Source organism: Camelus ferus, chromosome 2, assembly GCF_009834535.1.
Source record: "Camelus ferus isolate YT-003-E chromosome 2, BCGSAC_Cfer_1.0, whole genome shotgun sequence".
Taxonomy (NCBI): Eukaryota; Metazoa; Chordata; class Mammalia; order Artiodactyla; family Camelidae; genus Camelus; species Camelus ferus.
This window is the reverse complement of record NC_045697.1, coordinates 35918568-35945088: the sequence shown is the minus strand read 5'-3', so window position 1 is coordinate 35945088 and position 26521 is coordinate 35918568. Positions and strand designations below refer to the sequence as shown.

The 26521-nt window shown below is 43.1% G+C and overlaps 1 protein-coding gene across 5 annotated transcripts in view; it reads left to right on the top strand.

The window, feature by feature from the left end:
- The first annotated feature begins 12882 nt into the window (after window positions 1–12882).
- Window positions 12883–26521, top strand: part of USP46 (ubiquitin specific peptidase 46) — a 60325-nt gene continuing 46686 nt past the window's right edge. For 2 of the 5 annotated variants that reach the window (XM_032497346.1, XM_032497350.1), the window contains exon 1: window positions 12885–13071. In XM_032497346.1, the coding sequence (XP_032353237.1) occupies window positions 13036–13071 (36 nt within the window). In that variant the 5' untranslated portion in view covers window positions 12885–13035. Of the gene's footprint in view, window positions 13072–15574; window positions 15608–26521 lie in introns of those variants that run through there. The other 3 variants (XR_004326229.1, XM_032497330.1, XM_032497334.1) reach the window with 3 other exon arrangements.

The window sequence follows — 26521 nt, the reverse complement described above, 5'->3', positions numbered from 1 at the left end:
AATTTTCTGCAGATTAGAGAAAGCTAAACTACTTCTCTCAGCATTTTTCTGCCATGTACTTGGGAAGAGAGAATGGCAATCAGGCTCCTGGGGCGTAACGGAAGTCCCAGATCTCCCTGAATGAATGCAGCCCCATTGTGTGCCCGCGAAGCTCTGCATTGTGCCAACATCCAGCCCATGGAAAGGGCATGGCAAAGGACAGCATCAGGCAATCCAGCAGGGCCCCGCAGGGGACCAGAATTATACCCAGCCTGCTTTGAGATTCTTCAAGTTGCTGCCAAAGCCCTGGCACTGAGCTCCCAGCAGAAACCTGGCCTTGATACTAATTGATGAGGGCAGAAGTCATCAATTCGAATGTCTATGGGGGCTGCGAAGGCAGCCTAAAGGAGTGAAGAGGCCTAGATAGGAGACTGATGAATTAGGGAGACACGTTCCCACTGAAGGCGGCCATCCCAGTCAGCTTCTCCTGGCTGTTACCAGGAATGAGGTCCTCGAATGACAAGAGTTTCTGATATTTCAAGAGATAATTCTGATCATCTGAATTTTTATGTGAACTCTCTAGATTTCAGATGTTGGCATTAATTCAAATAGACTTCAAACACCATGATGGTTAAACTAAATATGTCTGTGGGCCATCACTTTGGGGCTTTTGATTTTAGGGGATACAGTACCTTAAATTAATATCACAGTGAAATAGTGGAGAACTTATTATTTCTCAGACCAAGATGGTGAGAGAGTCTGTAGCTGGTTTTCTGATGCTGTTAGCAGAGACTCAAACCATGAACCTTCTAGGGATAAATTAGTTACATTTTCGTCAGTAGCCAGAGGCTAGACATTTGCAGTTGTGTGTCATTTGTCATCTAGAAGCTCTGGATGAATGTGTATGGATGAGTGAAGAGCCATAACTCAAAGTCCACGGTCTACTGATTGTGGGTCAACGGTGACATCTTCCTATAAGGAAGCTATCGCATTACAGAACTAGTGCCCCGACCCCTTGAGTCCTCAGAGAAAGACAGAGTTGAATATTTATATGGATTGCTTTATAAAACTCTAAGCCCTGACTTGCTGGCAAAGAAAGTAGTGAGAATTGAGACAGACTTTTGTCTTTCTGAAGAGTGACAGCTGGATAGCATGTTCTGTTGGGATTGGATTTCAGTGTCAAGTTGTCTTCTAATTAGTCAGAGAGAAAACACAGCTCTATAATTACAACATGTGGACACAGGGTTCTCTCATGGTTAACTAAGTGCACTTACAAAATTAATCCATACTTTGGGAAATTAAATTGAGTTTAAAGAGAAATTTTAGACTTAAGAAAGTACATTGAGTAAAATTTTGGGTATCCTATAAAAGACTAGGGGTGTATGGACTAGAATTCTAGTTCTGGCTTTGCTTACAGTTGGTATGGGTCTTAATTATTTAACCTCTCCTGGTTCCAAGTTGGTTGAATTAGATGAATCTAACTGTAAGACTCAATTATTCTATAGTTTACCCTTCGTTTTTTAAAAGCTGGTTGTTTTTCTGTTGTTGCTTACAGTTGTTGACTATTCATTTCTCTATCTTTCTTTGTTTTGAGGAGACATTTGATGAATCCTTCTGTTTGCTAGATGGTTCACATGTCTATGTTATTGGTTTTATGTTAGTTGGGACATAGACTGCTCATGAGATGGGTCTAAAAGGAAATAGGATGATGTGGACTCAGTATCAAAAATATTTTAAAGAGCATTATGAAGTTATATATGGTTCTCTCTGTTCCGCTATAAAAGGAAACTTAATTAGTTGTTAATTAAAATACAGTACTTCAACACCACAATGAAATACAAATATATATGGATATATATATATACAGTCACCAAAATGGCTGAAGTTAAAAAGCCTGATAATACTAACTGTAGGGAGGATGTGAAGCAAGGAGAGCTCTGATGCTGCTAGTGCAAATGTAAGTTAGTATGACCACTTTAAAAACAGGTTTGGCATTACTGGTCCAAGTTGAACACATGCATACCCTATGACCCAGCAACTTACACCTAAGTGTATACCCAACAGAAATGTGTGCATGTGTTTACCAAAGGACACATACAATAACATTCACAGAAGAATTTCTGGTAATAACCTAGAAATGAGTCAAATATCCGTCAGTGTTGAATTTGTATATAAACTGTGATGTCTGCATACAATGGAACACTATATAGCAACAAAAACTAATGAGCTACAGCTTTTCTGAGCAACATGGCTGAATCTCATAAACATAATATTGAGCAAAAGAAGCCAGGAGGAAAAAGAGTTACAGGCTGCATGATTTTATTTATGTAGACACAAAAAGAACCTAGGCAAAACTAAGCTATGGTTTTAGAAGTCAGAAGAGAGGTTACCCTTGGGGGGAGAGAGGACACTGATTGGGAGAAGCATGAGGGAGAACTTCAGTGATGGCAGTAAAGTTCTATTATTTCTCTACCTGGGTGGTGGCTGTACAGGTGTGCCTGTTCTGTGACAATTCACTTAAGATTTATGCATGTATGTATGTTTTAATTAAAATTAAATATTCTCAGGGGGAGGGTATTGCTCAGTGGTAGAGTGCATGCTTAGCATGCACAAGATCCTGGGTTCAATCCCCAGTGTTTCCATTAAAAAAAATTAACAACCAACATCACATAAATACAAAACCCATAAGAGATACTATGAACAACTATATGGCAACAAATTGGACAACCCAGAAGAAATGGACAAAGTTCCTAGAAACATACAGTCCACCAAAATTGAATCAAGAAGAAATAGATAATTTGAACAGACCCATTACTAGGAAGTAAAACAGGATCAGAAATAAAAAACTTCCCTGCAGACAAAAGTCCAGGACCAGGTGGCTTCACTGGGGAATTCTACCAAACATACAAAGAAAAACTCATACAAATCCTTCTCAAACTTTTCCAAAAGATTGAAGAGGAGGGAATACTCCCAAAATTCATTCTGCGAAGCCACCGTCACTCTAATATCAAAACCATATAAAGACACTATCAAAAAAGAAAATTATAGGCCAATATTGTTGATAAACATAGATGGAAAATCCTCAACAAAATATTAGCAAACAGAATCCAACAACACATAAAAAGAGACAATAAAGATATATATTATGATCAAGTTGGATTCATTCCAGGGACACAAGGACGGTTCAACATACACAAATCAATCAGCGTGATACACCACATCAACAAGAGAAAGGACAAAAACCACACAATCATCTCAATCGATGCAGAAAAAGCATGTGATAAAATTCAACACCCATTTATGATAAAACTCTTACCAAAGTGGGTATAGAGGGAACATATCTCAACATAATAAAAGCTATTTATAACAAACCCACAGCCAACATAATACACAACGGTGAAAGACTGAAAGCCTTCCCCATAAAATCTGGAACAAGACCAGGATGCCCACTCTTATCACTTCTATTCAGCATAGTATTGGAAGTCCTAGCCACAGCAATCAGACAAGACATAAAAGGGATCCAAATTGGAAGAGAAAAGGGAAAATTGTCACTATATGCAGATGACATGATACCATATATAGAAAACCCTAAAGGCTCCATATAAAAACTACCAGGGCTGATAAAAGAATTCAGCAAGGTAGCAGGATACAAGATTAACATACAGAAATCAGTTGCATTTCTTTATACTAACAATGAAATATCAGAAAAGGAAAGTAAAGAAATAATCCCTTTTAAAATTGCATTAAAAAAAATACTTAGGAGTAAATCTGACCAAGAGGTGAAAGACTTATATGTGGAGAACAAAACATGGATTAAGGAAATTAAAGATGATTTAAAGAAATGGAAAGATAACCCATGCTCTTAGATTGGAAGAATTAACATTGTTAAAATGGCCATATTACCCAAAGCAATCTACAGATTTAATAAGATCCCTATCAAATTACCCAGGACATTTTTCACAGAACTAAAAAAAAAATCCTAAAATTTATATGAAATCACAAAAGACCCAGAATTGCCAAAGCAATCCTGAAGAAAAAGAATGAAGCTGGAGGAATAACCCTCTCAGACTTCAGACAATACTACAGAGCTATAGTAATCAGAACAGCATGGAATTGACACAAAAACAGACATATGGATCAGTGGAACAGAATAGAGAGCCCACAAATAAACCCACAGACTTTTGGTCAATTAATCTTTCATAAAGGAGGCAAGAATACACAATGGAGAAAGGGCAGTCTCTTCAGCAGGTGGTGCTGGGAAAACTGGGCAGCTGCATGTAAATCAATGCACTTAGAACACTCCCTCACACTATACACAAAAATAAACTCAAAATGGCTTAAAGACTTAAACATAAGACAAGACAGTATAAACCTGCTAGAAGAAAACATAGGCAAAACATTTTCTGACATCAATCTTAGCAATGTTCTCCTAGGGCAGTCTACCCAGGCAGTAGGAATAAAAGCAAAAATAAACAAATGAGGCCTTATTAAACTTACAAGCTTTTGCACAGCAAGGGAAACCATAAGCAAAGGAAAATGACAACCTACAGACTAGAAGAAAATATTTGCAAATGATGTGACTGACAAGGGCTTAATCTCCAGAATATATAAATAGCTGATACAATTTAATGACGACAATAACAGGCAGAAGAACTAAACAGGCAATTCTCCAATGAAGACATACAAATGGCCAACAGGCACGTAAAAAAAATGTTCAGTATTGCTAATTATCAGAGAAATGCAAATCCAAAGTACAACGAGCTATCACCTCACACTGGTCAGAATGGCCATCATTCAAAAGTCCACAAATGATAAATGCTGGAGAGGGTGTGGAGAAAAGGGAACCCTCCTACACTGTTGGTGGGAATGTAGTTTGGTGTGGCCATTATGGAAAACAATATGGAGATTCCTCAAAAAACTTAAAATAGACTTACCATATGATCCAACAATCCCACTTCTGGGCATATATCCAGAGGGAACTCTTAATTTGAAAACATATGTACACCCCGATGTTCACAGCAGCACTATTTACAATAGCCAAGACATGAAAACAACCTAAAATGTCCAACAGATGACTGAAAAAAGAAGTTGTGGTATATTTATACAACAAAATACTACTCAGCCATAAAAAGAGTAAAATAATGCCATTTGCAGCAACATAGATGGACATGAAGATCATCATCCTAAGTGAAATCAACCAGAAAGAGAAAGAAAAATACCATATGATATCACTCATATGTCATATCTTAAAAAAAAAAAAAAAGGACACAAATGAACTTATTTACAAAATAGAAACAAACTCACAGACATAGAAAACAAACTTATGGTTACCAGGGGAGACAGGGGGTGGAAGGGGATAATTTGCGAGCTCGAAATTTGCAGATACTAACTACTATATATAAAATAGATAAACAAGTTTCTTCTGTATAGGACAGGGAACTGCATTCAATATCTTGTAGTAACCTACAATGAAAAAGAAGATGAAAATGGACATACGTATGTATATGTATGACTGAAACACTATGAAGTACAGCAGAAATTGACAGATTGTAAAGTGACCATATTTCAATAAAAAAAACATTTTTAATTATTCTGAATGTTTGTTTTAATTAAAAGCATTAAAAACATACAAAAATTTCAAGCTTTGTGCTCATGCTCTGAGCTAATAACAAGAGCTCTCTTAAAGTTGTAATAACCAATAGGAATCAGTAATAAATAACTGTTGCTGAAACATTATTTCATAATAGTGACTCCAACTAAATCTCTCATAATTACCACCCTGCTAAAAGGAAGATAAGCTACCTTGAATTGTCCTTTTATTTAAAAATAAAGCCTAAACAACAATGAGCATTGTGTGCTTAAAATGGAAGCATCTACAGTGTCATTGTTTCAAAGGTTCCAATTGAACCAGAGACAACATAAATCATTTGATAATTGTGTGACTCAATTTACTCTTGGAACTTTTGAATCCATTTACCTAGTTCCTGGGGATCTTGAAAGGCTTATCAAATGAGTGTGTACAGCACTCAGAACTGTCAGCGCCTCACAACCCACCTTTTTGGCCACTGGTGACAGCAGGCGATGACCCATATACGTGTGAAGCTTTATAAGGTACAGGGCACCACAGTCAGAAGTAGGATCTGCTCCTGTGGTCTGATCAGTGTCACCCTTAGTCTGGCTGCCTGACCCTATTTTCTGAGAAGAAATGCAAGAGCAGAACACTAACCCCTGACTGGGGACAAAGCTGTACAGTGAGAGTGTTCAGGACAGCCTTATCTTGTTTTCAATGAACCGCATGGTTGTTAGCTTTCTAGAAGGGCAGGGCCAAGAAGGAGAATTAAAGGTGAGCCCCCCTGAGGGAAGTCTCATTCTAGGTGCCACTTGTGAATCCCTGCCCTCCCACCAGGTGGCAGTGGTGGTAGGGAGGTTTTCAAAGCTACAGAAGTGATGACACCTGGGCTGGAAGCACACCAGAGCATAATCTGGCGAGAAGGCATACATCTTTCCTTTATTGTGGTTAGTGTTTATGGACATGAAAGGAATGTAAATACCCCCAAAGACAGCCTGTTCTAAATCCGATTAGGCTATTAGAACAACTATTCACTTACTCCAGAGAGTCCGTACTTAGAGCTCTTTCAATCTTACCCTCTTTCAACCACTCATTCAACAAATGTATTAAGTGCCTTCTATGTGCCTTACTATTCTGAGGATGCGGCAGTAAACAAAACAGTCCAAACCCCTCGGGAGTGATGGAGCTTCCATTCCTGTCCACTAAGAAAATGGGAGCATCTCATGTTAATTCCCTCAACCCAACGGATGGACTTCTTCCTTTCCAAAGCTCTTGGGCCCTCAATCTGCCCCCCTACCCCTGCCTTCTAATAAGGGCACTCCATTAAGCCTCATTTCTAGGTTCACTAGCTCCTCGCGTTTTGATGATAAATGTACTAATAATCATGATAAAAAAGGACAAATAAAATGACCAAACCCTTCCACTGATTCCTTTGCCTCCCTTAAGCTGCTGAGATCTCTCCTAGAAAGTTTCATTTCTAAATGAGGGAAGTTCATTTGCTCCAACCTCCTCTCCACACACTTACCAACTAAATCCTGCCCTCCCCATACCCATGAGGGCTGTAAATTCTATATAACCCAGATCAGAACTTGGAGGAAAGAGAAAACCCCCAGGAAAGCAGGATGGTAAGTAAAAAGTGAGCCAAGTGTTGCAGGTAAGTAATTAATTACCTGTTAATTATCTGAGAGCCTCCTGTGTGCACCTAGCATTGTGCCAGGCATCTTAGGCTTCTAAAGAAATGTCAAAAGTGACCCTTGATAAAAACCTACCAAGGAAGATGAGACTAAAAAGACTTCCTCTGGGAATGAGGTCTGAACTGAGTTTTGAGGAGTGGACTTGAAATAGAAGGGACAGTAATCAGTTGAGGAGGGGAGGGGTGTGAAGGCTGCAGGCCTGGAAGCAGGAAGGGAGAGTGCCGTACTTGATTTAAAGGTAAGAGGAGATGGGGCAGAGCCGGATTTGGGAGGTCTCTGCAAAAAAGGCAGAGCTCCACTCCGTGAAGGTAACTTTGAGCTCTTCCATTGTCTACTACCCTTTCTCTCCTTCCCTTGAAAGCCACATGTCTTCAGTCTCTTTTCTCACCTCCCTCTCATTTATTAATCCATCCCATTATGGATTATCCAATATCTAAACCATTCCATGCAAACTGCCCTTGACAGAATTCAAATAACTCTTGAGTAACAGGCTCTGGTGAAATAATGCTTAAATGAACCCAGGCAAGTTACTGAAATTCTCTGAGCCTCAGTTTTCTCTTCTTTAAAATAGGGTTTGTAATGGTGCCTTCCTCAAAGGATTGTTAGAAGGATTAAATGCATTTTAAAGTCATGCTGAAGAACTGAACATTGTTACTATGATTATTTATCTTCTTTAATTTCTTAGCTGTATTTGATACTTTTGACCACCCCTTTCCATCCTGAAATACTCTGGCATTTGCAATGCTGGATACGTGTTTGCTTTTCTTCTACCACTTTAGAAGCACTGCAGTAGTTTTCTTTGGGTCCCCTTCCTCTGCCTGATCCTTGCACGGTGGAGCTCTTCCTAACTACCCCTTTGTCTCAGGCAAAACTCCTTGGCAAAACCCTCCCTAGGCAATTTCATCCATAACCATGTGTCCTCTGTTATCTTATATATTAATTACTCTTAGATTTACCTCCAGTCCAGACCTCTCTTCTGAGCACCAGACTGGTACCTGATGTAACTCTGCAGGTGTTTCATGGTTATCACCGACTCAGCACCTCTGAAACCAAGCACACTTCCTCCCAACCACCTACACCTACACCTTCTCCGTCAGCATTCCCTAGAGTAGACAATGACATTCCCTTTCACTCTGGTCAGAAACTTGAGATTCATCATTGACTCAGCCTTGTCCCTCATCCCAGTCAATCACCAAATTCAGCTACCTACATCCAAAAAAGTCTACAATCTGTCTACTTCTCCCTTTTCCACTGCTACTCTGTACCTATTCCTGGGATACTGACAACTCTGCGACTCTCTCTCCACAGATTTCTAACTGGCCTCCCCTAGACAGCAGCCAGCTGGAGTAATCTTTCAGTGAATCAAAATGTATTAGCAAATAAAATCTAATCATGTTCCAACCTAGCTGAAAAGTCCTTCAATGGCATTTCAATTGACACTTCAAAATACGCCAAATGTTCCGAAGACTTAGGGAATTCTAACCACCCATAAATGCACTCATGATTTTCGATGCTGTTTCCTTACAGCAGGAACTCACTCCAAAATCAGCTTATCCTTATTTTATACTAACTGCATGCAGAAAGGGGTGAAGACATTCATAAACAACGCCAATGAACACCGCATTAGAAATGGAGCTGGGCAAGGGCTGTGACTGCCTTCTTTTATCCTAGGGTCACCAGTGCCTCACACAGCATCTGGCATTTATCAAAGTATGTCTTTAATAAATATTTGTTCGACACAAGATGAAAAAGGAAAAAAGGCTGTCATAAAGTTCCTCAAGAACTGAAATATAATCCTCAGAAACCAGTCTGATTTTAAACTTCCACCTACATCCAGGAAAGTGTTTTTCCCCCCAGACAGTCAAATGTTTACTAGCTTTTGCATCTCAAATGAGCTGCAGTAACCTATTTGGCAATGAGGATAAAAGGAAAGGAATGAATGTGCCAGGCACAGTGCCTGAGGCTGGATGAGATTTTTTAAATGCCCAAGACAAAGTTCCTTCCCTCCAGAAGCTTCTGGGATACTCGGAGAGAGGCAATTAACCAAATATTTAATATTTGGTTTCTTGGCTGCTCTTACAGACAAGGCACTGTCTTTCTTAGGTGTAAAATGGTGAGCAAAAACAGACCTCTGTCTCATTTTACATCTAATGAAGGGCTGGGGAACAGACATTAATCAAACAATCACATGCACAATAATAATAGCAGCGATCACTTTGGTGGTGGTTAGCATGTGCTAGGCATATTTTTAGCACTCTACGTAAACTAACACCATCACAATCTGTGAGGGGGCCTCATCTTCATTTTATAGATACAGAAACTTTGGCACAGAGAAGTGAAGGCACTTACCCAAGATGATACAGCTAGCCCAGACAGTCTGGATGCAGGATTCATTTTTTAACCACCCCTCTACTACCTCCATGCTGTGTGCTGTACGTACGGCATAGCCATATTTACAAATATAAGGTCCACAAAGGGAAGATCCATGGTGCTGTAAGAATATATGATAAAGGCATCCCATCTTGTCTCAGGTCATCTGAAGGCTGAGCGGTGTTAACTAAGCAAAGAGGGGAAGCAGGAGGGGTGCCAACACAAAACTGGTAACAACAGAAGGGCTAGAAAGGAACCACCTGGATATATATCATTAGTGGTGGTGGGAAGCAATCTTGGAAGGCAACATGGAGAAGGCCGATCTGGAGAAGGAAGACCTAGAAAGATCTGTTTAGCGGGTAGAGAAGAGAGCAAAAGAAAACATCATGAATTCAGAATGAATTAATGAATTTGGGGCACAGGGAGACAATGGTGTATTAGAATTGTTTCAGTTGTGAGTAGCAGACACCCAATTTGAACTGCCAAAGAAAACAAGGACTTTACCACCTCGAGTTGCTGAAGAGTCCAGGATACAGATCTGGCGGCAACAGGATAAATGACGTTGTTAGGATCTTTTTTACATTTCTTAGCTTCATTTTTCTTCATTCTCAGGCAGTGGAAAGATGGCAGCTCTACATTTTGTCACATCGGCTCAACTCAAGAAGAGGGGTGCTTCTTTCCCGGAAGACCCAGAGCTGACTCTTATTGGCTCAGCTTATATTACATCTTCCTAGCTGAACCAATCACCGTGGCTGGGCCATGACGTTCTCTCATTGGCCAGGCCTGGATCATGTGCCTCCATCTGTTTAGTGCTAGCCTATGTTCCGTCTTTCCATTTGCTTACTTTTCCCAGTTCTAACTCTATACCTTCATACCAGCTGGCCCCTATATGCGAAACACTTTTCCTCAAAGTTCTTTCACTAGCTTGTCAACATTTTCATCATTTTACCTCTTATTAACTCCAAACAATGTTTCCTCCCTGAACAAGGCTGGGGTTACAATTATTCTTCTTTAACTGATGCCTTTCCAATTTAGACCTATGAATACCAACCTTGTAGTAGTGTAAAAATGTATTTAATTATTCATTGAGTCTGACAAGAGCTGCTGTGTTCAATTGATTTGTTGTGTGTGTAATTCACTGCCTGAGTTTCAATCTGGATGTCTGTCTATATCGAACACTTCAGTTTTAGGCCACAGGCTGTTAACAGGCATGCAAAGGATCCGTTTAACTTGTTGACAAAGCACTCAGTAGTCAGATGATATTCAATGTTCATTGTGTCAATGGTGTTTTCAATCCTGTGGACTTTGTGATTCATCGTGCCAATGTTGGCAGAAATACTGAACTCTATTATGGTATACAATTTCCACACCATTTAAGGCTTTGGATTAAGCCTTTTACAGGGGAATGTCTGTGAAACTGAGTCCCAAGGTCTCAGTTCTAGCTTTGAGGTTGCTCCTGAACTTGTTTTGTGGCTTTCCTCAAGTCTATACACCTTCCTAGGTATCAGTTACCCAACTGGTCATAGGTTGGGTGTTTTGCTTGTCTTCTTTCCCAAGGTGCTCAGCTAGGTTAGCACACTGGCTTCATTTGTAACATGTGGGTAACACAACTGAGGTAGGATACTTGATACCCTAAGCCTCATTTTACTAATTGACAAAAGGTGATTATAATAGCATTGATTACCTGATGGTCACGGTGGTGCTGAAGATCATGGAAGTAAAGAACATCATGACTGACACTGGTAAGAAATCAAAGTGAGCTATCATCATCATCATCATCATCGTCACTTGTCATCATCAGGATCTGCTGGAAATAAGACGTAGGTGGAATGACTTAATATAAGCAGGAATTTACTCCTTAAATCCACTGAAATACACAATCAAGATGACCCCAACGAAACTTTAGTCGTTTAGCCGTTTTCACCCCAGGTCCTAGGGATACTAGTAATCAGCGGTTCTCAAACCTTAGGTGCATAACACCAAATAAGTAACGGAGGACAGGAAGCGGGCTAAAAGCTATCTTCAATTAGATTAATTTCTCCTCTAATTCAATTGTAAAATATTTTGGTTTAAGAATTATCACGCCTTTCACCTGTACAACTTCTCCGTTGAAAGCACTGAATTGCAACCTTGCATGAAAATTGTTTCACACCTTTGGAAATGGGCTCCTCCACTTCATAGGAACAGATCTGCTAAGTGGTGTAGACTTGAGCTTTGAGTCAGAAACCACGCTTTTTTTTTTTTTTTTTTTTTTTTTTTTGCAGAAAATGTGTATAAGCCAATACAAGGACCCTTCTCAAAACCTAGAGAAGGTGGATGTCCCTGAGAGAGGTATGTTTTTCTTGAAGATAGGGGGTAGTTTGGTTTCCGTCCTTTGCAGATTCATATCGCTCCCTGGACCGTCCCTAGTCCTTGCCCAGAACCGAGACTTCTCCTTTGTACCTGCTAATGTCACAAATTGTCCGAACGCGCCGTGGCTGGCCTCCGCCCAGACCCGGATTCCTGTCCCCTCCTGGCGCCCTGGACCAGGCATCAGGCCCGCTGCTGGCGAGGGCTCTCTACACGCCCGTGTCCTGACCCCGTTTACTTCTTGGGTCCCCGCCGGTGCCATCTGGCTGGAGCCCCGAGGAGAAACGACAAGTTGGACGTTGTCACCCCTGCCCCTTGCCTTCTCCATTCGCTAAAACATAAAAACCCGGGGCTGCTGGGGGACGCGCAGCAGGAAAGAACAAGTGGAGACAGAAAGCGGCCCCTTGTCCCTGGCGGCCTCTCCGCGGCGACGTGCCCGGTTGCCCAGCCCGCTGGCGGCCAGAAGTACTGCCCCTTCCGCCGGCCGGCGCCTCACGCGGGCGCTGTCCCTGCTTCCCCCGGGCCGGAGGGCGGAGGAGGCAGCCGGCGGGTCGGGGTCCGCCTGGGGGACCTGCCGCAGCCGCGCGAGCGAGGGCCTGGCCGCGCATTCCAGCCAGAGTGAAGCAGGAAATAAAAAGAAAAAAGAAAAAGAAATAAAAAGGCCGACCCGGAGTGGCGGGCGGACGGGCGGACGAGGGAGGAGGAGCCGCAGGGGCCCGGGCCGGGTCGGGGCCGGGTCGGGGCCGGGCGCACGGCGGGAGCGCTCGGGGCGCGGGTTGCACGCGGCGCTCGGGCCGCCCCTCCTCCCGGCGCCGCCGGCCGCGGCCCAGGCTCCCCCGCTCCGCCACTCCCCGCCCCTCCGCTCTCCCTCCCGCCTCCCGCCTTCCCCGCCCTCCCCGCCTCCTCTCCTCCCTCCCGGCCTCCCTCTCCCAGCCAAACTGAAAGCCGGACCCCAGGCCGCCTCCCCGCCGCCGCCGCCGCCGCGCCCGGCCTCCCCGCGAGCGCTCCACTATGGCTGGTCCTGTTTTCACCTTATAAAGATGGCGGTGCGGGATCGCTGTAACCTTTAGACTAATGACTGTCCGAAACATCGCCTCCATCTGTAATATGGTGAGTGGCCGCCGCCGCCTCGGGGGTCGCGCCCCAGCCGCGGCGAGGCGAAGAAAGGGAAACCCGATCCGCACGCCCGCGTGGGCTGGGGGAGTGTGGGGGCGAGGGGGCGGCGGGGCCGCGAGAAGTTCCGGGCCCCTGGGCTGGGCGGGCTGGTCGCGGCCCCGGGAGCGGCCGAGGGAGGGGCCCGGAGCCCCCCGCCTCCCTCTCGGCCCCGGGACCGAGGAGCCTGCCCTCCGGTCCCCGGGCCGCGCCGCTGCGCTTCCGCCCTCAGGTTGCGGTGGAAGCGTCTTGGGGGGAGGGGGCAGGCCGAACCCGGACGTCCCGGGGGACCAGGTTGGAGGAGAAGCTGGGGGTGGAGGGGCACCCATCCTGTCCTTGCGGTGGATAAAGCCCTGCCGGACTCCCTGGCTGCCGTCATCTCATTTTGAGTTCACTCTTTAAACTGCATTTAAAATTCACTTTGCAGAGCAATCGGTGTATATGGAGAAATTTGAAATGTGATAAAGCTGTTAAAAAAAAAAGTGCTAAATTGTGGTTAGGGAAGTGAACTTCTGCCTGGTTTGAGAAAGCATGGCCATTTGCTTTGGATGCCTCAGTTTTCCCATCTGTGAAAGGGGGACAAGGTTATCTGGCAGTAACATTTAGAGGCCCTAGGGGTGGGGCCGTTTGCGGGCTAGGAGGATATCTCCAGGGTTATCCTGCCTGATTCACTGTAGACCCTGCGCGGGCTGCTGGGCGTGGACCCAGCAAGGGGACATCGCTGCGCTCCAATGAAGACTGGGTTCATGACGTGGTGGTCACTTTAACTCGGGTTTTCTCCCAGTGCTTTCCCTTCCTTTTCAGTTTCTGCAGGAACAGCTTCCAGCCCTGGTCACCCTGCTGGCACCCCCCACTCGTCAGAGCTTTGGGGAGCATAGCTTGCACCCTGGAGTAAGGAGGCATTGCCCTCCTGTGCAGGATGAGCGTGTGCTTTGCGTTGGCTCTCCAGGGTCTCCCCACCGTCGTCTCCCCTCCCCACAGCTGGATGGAACACATGCTCTTTTAATGCCAGTTTGGGGAGAACCTCCCTTGAAACTAATAATACACACCCCTAAAGGGAATCTGAGGAGGCTTGATTGAGAAGCCTGGGAGTAAGGTGATCTGGCTGCCCTCCTCCCATCACACAGCTTTTAAATTCTTCTGTCCCACATTCTGTTGCAAGATTAACACACGGCAAAGGAGCATTAAGGAGCCATGTGTTCGCTCAGGGGTGGAATCAAGACCCACTGGTGCTGGCTTCAGTTTTCAGCGCTGTTGGATGTAGCTACTGCTGCGATCGGCAGAGCAAATGCTGGGCCTTCCCAGGGCGATCGCTGCAAAGGTACTGGCGCAGGACCAGTTAGATGTGGTGGGTGACTCCTGGCGTGTTGCCATTTCCTCCCTTCCTTCTCCACGCAGAGACAGGTCTCCTGCTTCTGCCTGTCGAGTGGCATTAATGTTGCTTGGTGCAGTGAAAAGGTGATACCTTTCTTGGTTTCTGTGTCGCTAAGACCAGCTCCTGAGGGGAACTGTGAAACCAGAGCAGCTCTTTCGTGCCTGCTGGGGTGGCCTCAGGCTTACAGGGTGGAGAAGCCATTGGTGGTGTTCCCGTCCTGCTTGTGTGTGGTGACCCCTCTCTGTACTGAAGCAGGCTGGAAACTTGAGAGCTAGCATGTCCCAAGACAGAGCCAGCCTCCAGCTTTTTTTTTTTTTTTTTTTTTTTTTTTTGCCCTCAGTGCAGCTGGGGCTTCTTGGCACACCTGAGCAGAATGTCACAACCTGTTTCCAGTAAAACTCAGCCAGGGAGGCGAGCTGCAGGGAGAACATGAGAGGAGCGGGCCAATACTGTATCTGGAGAGTTGACACCTCATGTGGATTCCCTAAAAAGGCACCAAATTTAGGATCATCACCCTGGTGAGGTGAGGAACTGATAATTCTTAAGTAGGGAGTTTTACCTTTCTCTGTGGACCCTGTGTCTGGAGTAAGTGATGAAGAATTTGGGCTCGTAAGTCAGATTTCCTGGGTTCAATGTCCTGTTTCTAACACAACTAGCTTTTTGTCCTTGAACAAGTTGCTCTCTCTCTAACTTACCTAAAAATGAGGTTGATAATGGTTCCTACCTCATGAGACTGTGGTATTAAATGTTACTGAGCCTTGTCGGTAGCAAGTACTTGTTGAGTGTCAGCTGTTATCAGCACATCTTTCTCATTATTGTGTCAGTTGCTTAAAAAACAGTGGTGATAATGTCTGCTTGGACCTGATGGAAGCAGTCACTCATATAAACCCACATGTTCATTTATGCAAACCAAGGTGACTGCAGTATACAAAGGCTGAGGTGGGAATCCTTAACCCCACCCCTTATAAAAGGCTGCTCAGGTCATCCTGGTCCCTCCCAATCTGACTTCCTGCAGAGGAGGCTCGGTGATGAGGAGACTGCTGTCTTTTCACTTGATCAGAGATACATTTTCATTGGTTTCCTCTTTAGATTTTTCACTCGATGATGAATTGTTTCCAGGTAGGTCTTCTGTGGGTCTCCCTTCACCGTTTAGTTTGTCTTTGGGACTCTTAACTGATCCTTCTCATGCCTGACTCCTTTTGGTCCCAGCTGGTTTGAGTAGTAGTAGTAGGAGCAAGTAGCAATTGCATTTTTTTAAGCAGGTCACTTGACATATTTTAAACAGGCTGCTGTGTGTCCAGAGAGAGTGTTAAAAGATATCCTTCTAGGTGAGGCTTGTACAAACCAAGACCTAACATTGAGAAGTGGATTTGTTTAGTCCAGCAGGCAAGAAAGGACCCAGCAAAGCAGGAAAAAACCTTGTAGCAAATCCTTAGTGTGATTGAGAAATAAAACCTTTTCTTTCCCCCACACTTCTTGTGCCAGTTTTAGACATAGGGGTCTTGGAAAACATTCACATCCCTCCACTTGTCTCCTACCTCACTAAAGTTTTATTGTCCATTGGCAGTTTAATGCGAGTTCCCATTTGTTTTAATTTCAGTTCATGTGAATTCCTGCCATAGTGATTCTTGATCAACTTGCTTTGGGCTTGTCAGCTTAGCCACACAGTGTATCTGGTTCAGAGATAGTAAAGCTTGTTTGGCTGGTGTGTTGTAATTTTAAAAATGTACTAGCTGCCTGCTACCAAGCATGAGAAAATGTTCCTTGTTGATAATCCTCTGACTTTTGTCCAGACTAATGGACTTAACTTACTACATATTTTTAATGGCCCTACAAATGGAAGGTTTTTTGGGGGTAAATTTAATGCTTGAAGAGCCTTGGAATTTTCTAAAGAGGAAGCATTTGTTAGGAGAAATCAAATGTGCCTTCTAGAAATGTGACTTGTACTGATGCAACATGGCCTAAATCATCAAATCTTAATTTCATTTGTTAATACTGCTGTAAGATGTGCCATGGAAGAAATGCCATGTGTCAAATAGCTTACATTTTTGTTCTCAGAAATGACCATCTGTTGAGGACATCCATGTTAGTGGTGCTTAACTGAATGAGATGAGTCCCTATTCCCAAGGAGCTCAGTGGTTTCTTATCTTGTGGGCATATAACATTGGTGAAGATGAAATAATTTCAATACAGTGTGATATCCACATGGATAAAGGTTGAACAAAATCTCAGAAGCAGTATAGTAGAAAGACTGATGAACATAGCAGGGCCTTTCTTTAATATAATTTACATTTGACCCACAATTGACTGTTTTTTAATTTTATATGAGGACATTATGATAGTCAATGTAATCTGGAACTGGAATCTGCCTTTCAGTGTCTCTCCAGCTAAGCATGAATCTAATGGTGCCTCTGGATAAATTGTTGTATTTCTTGGGCCCTTAGTTTTTCCCTCAACTTGTAAAGCTGATATATGTATTTTTGGTTGTCAAAAGCATCTTAGTAGTATTTCTTAGAGTCTTTACTTGAGTACCTAGCTACTTTGTTTAAAATGGAGCTGTATTTACCAGATATTAGCATTTCAGCATCCAGGATATTATTGGGCACTGTTGTGAGTGCCAGATTTGAATTCTTGTAAGCAGATGAAGTCGCCTTGATATGAAGGGAAAGTAAAATTAGTAAAAAATTTGTAGCAAAGCTAGGGGATTTTTATAGTGGTCATTTTATATTGGTAAGTCAATTACTTATTTGAGGCAAGTATTTTGAGACTAGTTGGAAGAAAATTTTTAATTATTTAAAAATATGTAAATCTCAAAATTTGGGGGAAGAGATATCTTGTCTCTTCCTCATTACTGTTACTCCTGCTTCCCATTGTCAGAGATAATTGAGGGGGGTAGTAATAGCTCAGGGTCTTAGCATGCACAAGATCCTGGCTTCTATCCCCTGTACCTCCATTAAAAAAAAAAAAAAAAAGGTAATTGGAGACTGTAAGCTGAGTCTAATGTATTAGCTCAGAGTGGTTAAAGTCATGTGTGAGCTTCTACTCTGATAGTTGTCAGATTTAGAAATTGCAGCTTGAAGTGGGGTGGGTTAATATTTAAAGAAAATTCTGTTCTTCTGGCCTCTCAGATCTAATATGGAGGAGTTTGTGTTGGGTCAGGACCTGACAATTAGGTCTACAGAGTCTTCTCTGTTTTTTTTTGGAATCGTAGGGGAAAACAAAGCTGAATGCCAATATTTAGTTAGAATTAAAGATTGTGATACCATTTTCTGGATGTCAACTTAATGTGTTCCAGTTCACCCAAACAGTAAAACCTATTTATTTATTTTTCACTAATGTGGAATTTTGGTCTGTTTGGGTTGTAATTGAAAGTAATTTTCAGTTTTGATTTTCTTTAGCAATTAAGAGAAAATTCTCTATTTCCCATGTCTTTTCTGCCCTTCTACCCTGGGCTGTCTAGTTCGTTTGAATGAGTTGAGGTTTTATGATGGTGTTTAATTCTATGGTAGCATCAGGAGGGTATCTGTCTCTTGGTGGTTTTATCTCTAGCCTCCCCCGGAGTCAGCCCAAAGCAGATTGACTGGAAGAGTTATAAAAGGTGGTGTCTTTTAGTCTAGTTAACTTTTCTGGCATAAATATTTTTAATGCAACTTCTTATAGTAAACCTTCAGTTGTGGTGAAACTAAATGCTAGGCTAAGGGTTTGAAAGGCCTTGCTGATCTTTAAAGAGAACAGCCACCCCAAAATGAACAAGGATAAACTTTTCTTAAGGCAGATAAATTCTATATCAGCAACCAACCCTGGCACTAAAGGCTTTTTGGAATGTTTCTGCTCAGGGATTCTGACTTAGAATTTTTGCACAAGTCTGCTACCTGGAATTTTACAATTCTGAGAATAACGATTTGCTGTGGAGAGGTCTAAGAGTGTGCGGGAGACCTGTTGGTTCTCTAAGCTCTCCACTCAGAGGTCCAACCTTCCACCTGTCCATCAAGTTCTGATTCCTTTTTCAGAACCCTCAAATGCTTTAAAGTAGCTCAGACTTGGGGCTTTTTCTAGGTGGTGATCAATGTCAGGCATACAGAAAAATAAGGAGACTGATAGGATGAACACCCAGGATCTATCACCCCGTGAAGGAATACAATATTACAAATACAAGCAAGCGCTTCCCCATTTCATCCCCCTTCCCTCCAGACAGTGACCGCTTTTCTGAATTTGGTGTTTTTCACATGTTTTTATACTTTAACTAGATACGTATGTATTCATGAACCAGATATAGTATTGCTTCCTTATGTTTTAAACACGCTCTTGTAATACTGAACCACTGCTTTTCAGTTTGCTTTTGTTTAAATTATGACTTTGAGATTTATCCATGTAAACACATGTAATTCTAAGTTATTTTAGCTGGTTGTGTAATATTCCATCACATGAGTATGCTACAATTTGTCTATTCATTTTATCGTTGGGTTTATAGTGTTGCATGCGTGTCGGGACAGTTTTGAACTTGTCTCCCTGTGCATATGTTTAGTTTTTCCTCTGTGGTCCATACCAAGAGGGGAGATTGCTGGGTCAAACGAAATGGGCATCTTTGACTCTAACATGTTGCTGGATTGCTCTCCAAAGCAGCTGTGCCCGTTTGCCTTCCAGCCAGCAGCCTTTGGGAGTTCCAGTTACTCCACATGCTTGCAGACACTCAGTACTGTTAGACTTGATACTTTGCCAGTCTGATGGGCATGAGATGGGATCTTTGTGGTGTAAAATGTGCCATTTCTTGTTTACTAGTGAGGCTGAACATCTTTTCATGTGTTCATTGTGCTAGGTTGTTTTTAATCCAGGGGCTCCGGAGCAGTTTTCTAAGGCTTGCAAGTCTGGATTGCAGTGTTGGTTTTGTCTGCACAGGGAAACGGATGAAGGGGAGCATCAGGGAGACCAGAGAGAAACTCAAGAAAGATAAGGATGGAACTGAAGGTAGAAGCTGAGGATGTGATAATAAGATGGTGGAAAACTTGCAGCAAAAGGATTATAGATTGGAGTCTAGATGATAGCTTGAGTATTGAGAGGAAATTTGGGATCTGTTGCTGTGCTAGCCAGGTCTCAGCTCAAGTGACATCACTCCTGCTTTGTTTAATTGAATTTGGCTGTGGTGAGTATCGTGTCTGGGGCCCCTTCCGGTGAGGACAGTAGCAGGGCTGGACCGGTGGAGTTTTCCTGTTTACCCAGTCGCTTTTTGAAGTTATTTTAAGAAAGGCAATGCGAAGTTACATTCTTCCTAAAATACATTTCTTTGTCTCTGGGTTAGATATACTATGCCGGAAGCCAGCTTTTATCAGGATCTACTTGAACGTCCTTGTGGAATTACGACCTCAAATATTTAGAAAACATGCCTTGTGCTTTATTTTAATTTTCAGAGTATGACGAATGTCACCTTCTTGAACATAGACACGTATGGTTTTAAAAATATGATTAACAACAACTTAAAATATGTTATACTTGAGTCATTTCTTTAGTGTACCAAAGAATTGTGCCCTCAGGTGCATTATTTTATTAAAAATTCAGACCCTGGGTTTCTGCCCCCAGGGATTTTGATTCAGTCTAAGGCTGGGAATGTGGAATCTGCATTGTAACAAGTACTCCCTTCCCTTCTCACGCCTTCCTTCTGCTGCAGGTGAGGGTCCCACTTTGAGAAATATTGCTTTCCTTTGGTAATAACCTCAGTCTCCTAAAAAAAATATATATATATATACCTTATAGAAATTATCTGCCACGTGAAAGTTTTTAAAATTCTATGTAAGACTATTTAAGGTAGTAATTTAACTGCAAGAGCTATAGATCATTGCTGTTTTGTAGATATATTTCCTGATATTAAATTGCTAGAGTTTTATTACTTTATGCTCCTAGAACAGGGGTTTCCAACCCTGGCTGTAAATCACATTCTCCTTGAAGCTTTTGAAAGAAATTTAAAAAAATTAAATCATGAAACATTATTAACACCCAAAAAAGTATGAAAAAAAAAGAATGTAATTTAATGTATCTTATATCCCCAAATGCCAGCCTTTCGGATTTAACAGACATAATTTAATCGTCCTTGGCTAGGATCTCTTTTTAGAGATACTACCTTAAAAAAAATCCTTAACCACCCCTGTCCCTCTCCTCTCCTCCTAGAACTATCTATTTTCCTGAAGATGGTACGTGTTTACCAGGCATGTCTGTGTACTTCATATTTATGAATCCATAGCAGTCTATCAGTGCGTGTGTGTGTGTGTGTGTGTGTGTGTGTGTGTGTGTGTAAAAATATGTGGCTTTTTGCAACTATCTTTTCCACTCAACAGTTAGACTCGAGAATATGTTGACACATATCCATCTATTTATTTATTCATTCTAATGACTCCTTAACAGTGTTCTTTGACTGAACCACGGTTTACTTATCCTTGTCCTTATTTGGGAACAATTGGATAGTTTCCAAAATATTCTGTCTGGAAACAGTGCTGCAGTGAGCATTCCTGTCTTCCTTGCCCACGTGCCTCCATTTCTCCAGGATTATCGTCCTGGAAGGGGAAACGCTGCCCTGAGATATGCCCACTGCAGCTTCCCTAGATATTGTCGAATTGCTCTCCAAGGTAGCTGCATGAATTGGAGCTCTTCTGAGTCACAGCTTCTAGGACTTGAAGCTGTTTCTGACTGTGTGGAGGTGTAGGTAGGTTGGGGTGGGTTTTAGGCTCCCCCCCCCCACCTTTTTTAGTGCCATAGTTGATTCTGATGAGCATCCAGGGTTGAAAAACCTCTGTGTTAGACTCCACGAGGGCAGGAGCTATGTTCTCTTACCCACTGTTGATTTCCCAGCATTCAGCACAGCACCTAGCACACGTGTGGTAGGCGTACAGTATGTAATGACTGGGTACATGAAAGGAGAGCTGTAGTGTGGTAGAGCGGGGGGATTGCCTTGCAGCAAAGCAGTGCTCCTCAAATGTTACTGTCCGCAGGAATTACCTGGGGATCTTGTTAAAATGCAGATTCTGATTTAAGAGGTCAGGAGTGGGGCTGAGCTTTTGCATTTCTAGCGAGCTCTCCGGTGACCAGATGCTCCTGGTTTGGGGTGCACAGTTAGAGTATCACAGCCCTAAGAAGAAAAAGAAAACAATTTTTTTCTTACTTACGGATCAAAGTGGAGGAGTTTGGGGTTTGAAATCCTGCTTGCTAAATCTCAGAACCTGTTTCCCCATCTTTTTACAACACAAAAAGACGTGATGAAATACCCTCCTCCTCGTGTTTTTGGGAGGATCAAAGGCTGCCGTGCCTACTGAAGCAGTTTGTGAGCTGTGATGCCCTCTTGCATATTTTCAAAATTATCTTTTAGTGTTGAACATTTTCCTTTGGTTTACTCAAAGCACAGAGCCATTGGGCTGGTATTGCAGAAGATGAAGGAATTCTTTCATTTTGACCTGCTGTCTACATTTAGTGGGCGTTTGGGGAGGAGTAGGATTGGGGAAGGAGGCTGGGCAAGAGCAGAGGCGAAATTCACCAGATGGTGTCATTCTGACTGCAGATGCTGGGAGATTGGGGCGGGGGGAGTGCTGCTCACTGTCTCTGGGGTATGCAGGGCTAGAGAGAGGTTCACAGCTTTCTCCCAGTCAGCTCTCCAAGTCAGAAACTCAGAGTGAGGCGGAGTAGGAGGCAGTGCTCAAAATAATTATTCGGTACCAGTTGATCTACTGTAGGTGTAATTAGTGCTATCCAGGTTAAGCTGCCACAGGACACTGCCCTTTAAGTACAGGGTTTCAGGATGCTCTGCTGACTTTGTCCTGCAGAGGCCGTGTGGTATGGAGAGGGGAGGGCAGATGAAAAATGAATACATATAAAGCAACATTCAGAACTAATGTGCCTTGGATGCTGAGGTGTCCCCAAGTTTCTCTCCCTCTAGAGGAACACCACGGACTGGATCTGCTTGCTTAGCCCAGTGATTCTCAAATGTCAGCCTGTTGACCTCCATGGTTTTCATTGTATCTCAGAACCACCCAAACTTATTTATTTAGTAGTTGTCCTTAAATCTGTCCAGCTTCTTTTAATTTGGCCTCGTTCTGTGCGGAGACATCTGTGAAGGAATGGGTTTGATGAGCTAGTTATATGCTTTTCTAATACATATCAAAAGCATAATTGCCAAAGTTAAAAATGTTCATACTCATGCCACCTAAGATTATCTCCCTTCCCTCGAGGATTCCTGGTCCATAGTGTGGGAGATGTTGGCTCAGATAAGAGGTTCTTTATGGTTTACCTGGTTGGCAGATTGCAGGCTGGCGAGCTTCTTCTGGAGGCAGGTGAGCACGTGGATGGGATTTGGTTGGAGTTTCCACAGCACTGTTGGGTGGGTGTGAGAGCACGCCGTCATCCAGACTCTCAGAGACTGCTTCTTATCCATAGCACGTGGGTGATGAGAGAACTTCCCTCCCTGGGGTGCTGTGGGACATTAGTGGAATCATTTCTGTCTAGTGCTTAGCCCAATGCCTGGCCATTTAATTGCTGTTTTCTTCTAGTGCCCCCTTCCTTCCCACTAGCAAAGGAGTCCAAAGGATGTAGCAGAAAGAGCCCTGAACCCCAGATCCCAGGTCCCAGCTTCCAGTCCTGACCCTGCCGCTTTGTAGCTTTCGTGACATTGGGCAGGTGAGTTAGGTCTTTTTGGGTCTGTAAGGTGTTAAGAACTGTGACTTCTGGTGAGCGGTGCTGAGAAAGAGATGAGCTAGTATGTTGTGAACTCAATATGGTTTCCAATCAGAGGCAAGACTAGGGAGGGGAAGCATGTGGAGCAGACAAAAGGAGGAAGAAACTGTGATTTCCGACTGAGATCTTGCTGGAAGACACAGGGCTGATGGTGTGTGGCAAAGCCTTTGTAATCATCAGTCAGGATACAGTGTTTTTCCTTTCCTAGTAATGAGGGCACTTCATGTAGTGAAAGATTTTCAGTCATCTGATAAGCATACAACAAACCCTTTTGTGTTACATGGTGTACACAGTTAGGTGTTCCTAACAGAAACATACGAGTAGCTACACTCAGTTTCTTTCTTTTAAAAAAATTTTAAAGTTTTTGAAAAAGTCCTATGAGTTCATCTGGTAGAACTTTTAGATTGTACAAAAAGACATATGTTGCAAATATACCCAGTTCTTGTCTCTGGCATCCATCAGTATTTACAGTTTCTTCAGCTTCCATTCAGAGGTATCTTATGTATATACAAACAAATATGCTAATATTTCTCTCCGAGTTTTTTAAAACACACGTCATGCTTGTAGCATATGCTGATCATTCCTGATCTGACCTTTGCTTTTTGTATATTGGAAGTGAATCCATGCTAGTGTGTAAAGGGCATCCTCTTTTTTTTTTTTTTTTTTTTGATGGCTGCAGAGTAGTCAATTGCCTGCAAGTATTGAATTCACTTAACCAGCCTCCTGCTGATGGGCATGAAGGTAGTTTTCCAGTCTTCGGTTTTTACAAACAAGCCTGCAGGGAACACCTTTGTCCATACATCATTTGGTATATGTGGGAGTATATCTATCAGCTGACTTCCTAGGAGTGGATTTGCATGTATTACATAGATGGGTTTTTGCCACATTGCCTTCCACTATCAATATGTGTGACTCTTGTTGCCCTCAGCCTTGCCAAAGTGGGGTGCTATCCAAAAACCTTTTGATCTTTGCCAGTAGAGGGAAAAAATGGTGTGTTCGTTTATTTTTAGTTTGTATTTCTCAGATTAGGAGTGAGCTTGAGCAGCTATTCACACATTTCAGAAAACAAGCTCAGTTTCATTTAACTGCTTTGCTGTTGGCAATTATTTTCAAAGTCTGTGGGGAAGGACCAGTTTTATTTTTATTTTCAATCTGTCACAGACTGATACTTTTGTAAAATGCAATGAAAAATTAATTGCAAAATGGAATAGAAATCCCAAAGATACATAAAACACAAACCCCGTTTTTATGACTAAACTTGACAGATACAAAATTACTCTGTCCATTCATTATACATGTTTTCAGTTTCTGGACTTCGCTCATGGCAGTGTGAACGCTTTGTGTCATACTGCAGTAAAGATCCCTTGCTCGCTCTCTTTTCTCCCATTGCCACCCTGTTTGGGGATGGAAGAAGAGAGCATGGAATTTTATATTTTATGTTTCCTAATCAGTATGTTGCAGAATGTTTTCGTTACATTAGAGCAGCATAGCTCTGATGTGCAATACTGATGCAAGGGTAGGGATTCCACCCTGTGAGGTGGGGATACTGGTGTCCTGATTTTTCACTGATGAAGACCTTGAGCTCTCTAGTTGAACTAGAGAGTTGTGAAGAAAGTACTTGGAAGTACTCTATTAGTTAAATTTGCAGAGTTGGCTTCTTTGACCTGGGGCTTTGCCAGGATCCCATGCCACCGGTGCTGCCTTCCGGGGAAGTAATAGGAAGGGTACCTCTGGGTAAAGTAGGAGCTTAAGAGACTTCATAGTCGAGGAGGCATCTTGGTGACTTTGCAGACATTGGGTTGGGAATGGGGTTCTTACCTCAAGTTCACTGAATTCAGTGACTGGGTGAACATATCCTCCTTCATTTTCAGCTGGAGGACAGACCCAGACCCAGTTTTCTTTGTTCAATGTTCGAGTTGAAATTTTGTCTTTGCCTGGGGATTTTGTTATGCTGTCTCTAGACAGGTGGAGAGTTGTTTTACAAGCCAGAGTCTCTAGCTGCTCTTTACTGTCCCTTCTGTGAGGACTTGGGATCATGATGTATCCCCAGGTCGCCTTTCTTCAGTAGCAGACGTCTTTGCTTCTGTTATGGTTTTTAAGTGACGTCATGTTGAGGTTTTTTTCCAGTTATTTTTCCCTACTCGGGATCGTAGAAGGTGTGGAACTGTTATGCTGTCATGGTGCAGAATGAAACTGCCCTTTAACTACCTTCCTGTGGATGCCTGGCTCCTCATGGAAGCCGGGAGGGGAAATGGAGGCAGAGGAGCACTGTGAGCACAGGAGTTGTGTTTGTAGTGTGATGGGATTAAGATCCTGGCTTCACAGCTGACCTGTGCCTCATACTAACCTTGGCAAGTCATTTAACCACCTCATTTCCCTCACCTGTGAAATGGGGCGAGTGAGTCTGAGTGACATTTGGAGGGAGAATGTCCCTTAGTGTTGCTTGGTGGGACCACGTGGCCTGTCTGCTCTCTGAGCAGGATGGGCGGCATTGTAGCCCCTCTGGGTACTGTGCACACCTGGTTAGGTGCTGTGTGACAGCCAACAGCCCAAGAGGGTATGCTCAGAAACAGACGTGACCCTCTGCCCAGTCCCTACATCTGCAGCTAAGGAATTACTAGAAATGTGAAAGAAGAGACGATCTTTCTTAACTGTGGTCAGGAGCTCACACTCTGGAACCGAGTGGCCTGGGAGTTGAGTCCCGGCACCGCCTTTACTGGCTGAGTGGGCTTGAGCAGGTCCCTCCGTTCCTGCATGAGTGGAACTGCCGTGGTTAGTGGACAAGGTTCAGTGAACACAGAGACGTGAGGTGCTCTGAACAACGAGTGGCATGTACTGTTTACCCTGCTTACCAAGTTTATTTAACCAGCAAATTTAGTAAGTGCCTTTTATAGGCCAGATGTTCTGCAAGGTCCTGGGAACCGAATCAGACGTAACCCCTGTCCTCATAGAGTTTATGGTCTAGTGTAGGGGTTGGCATGTTTGTTGGTAAAGGGCTTGACGGTAAATATTTTAGGCTTTGTGGGCTGCAGTGTCTCTGTCACAACTACTCTACTGTTGTATTTGAAAGTAGCAGCAATAAGTAAATGAATGATCGTGGCAGTGTTCCAATAAAACTTTATTTACAACAGCAGTTGATGGGCCACATTTGACCCATGGATTGACATTTGCCAACCTGTGGTCCAGTGGGAAGACAGATGTTAAATAGCCCCCCCAAAAGTATGTTATTACAAATTGTGGTAAGTTATGTGAAGTGAGATACAGGATTCTGCGAGAGGGAAGGGTCCGGGGCTGGGATGGTAGCTTTGACATTGAAGACGTTGC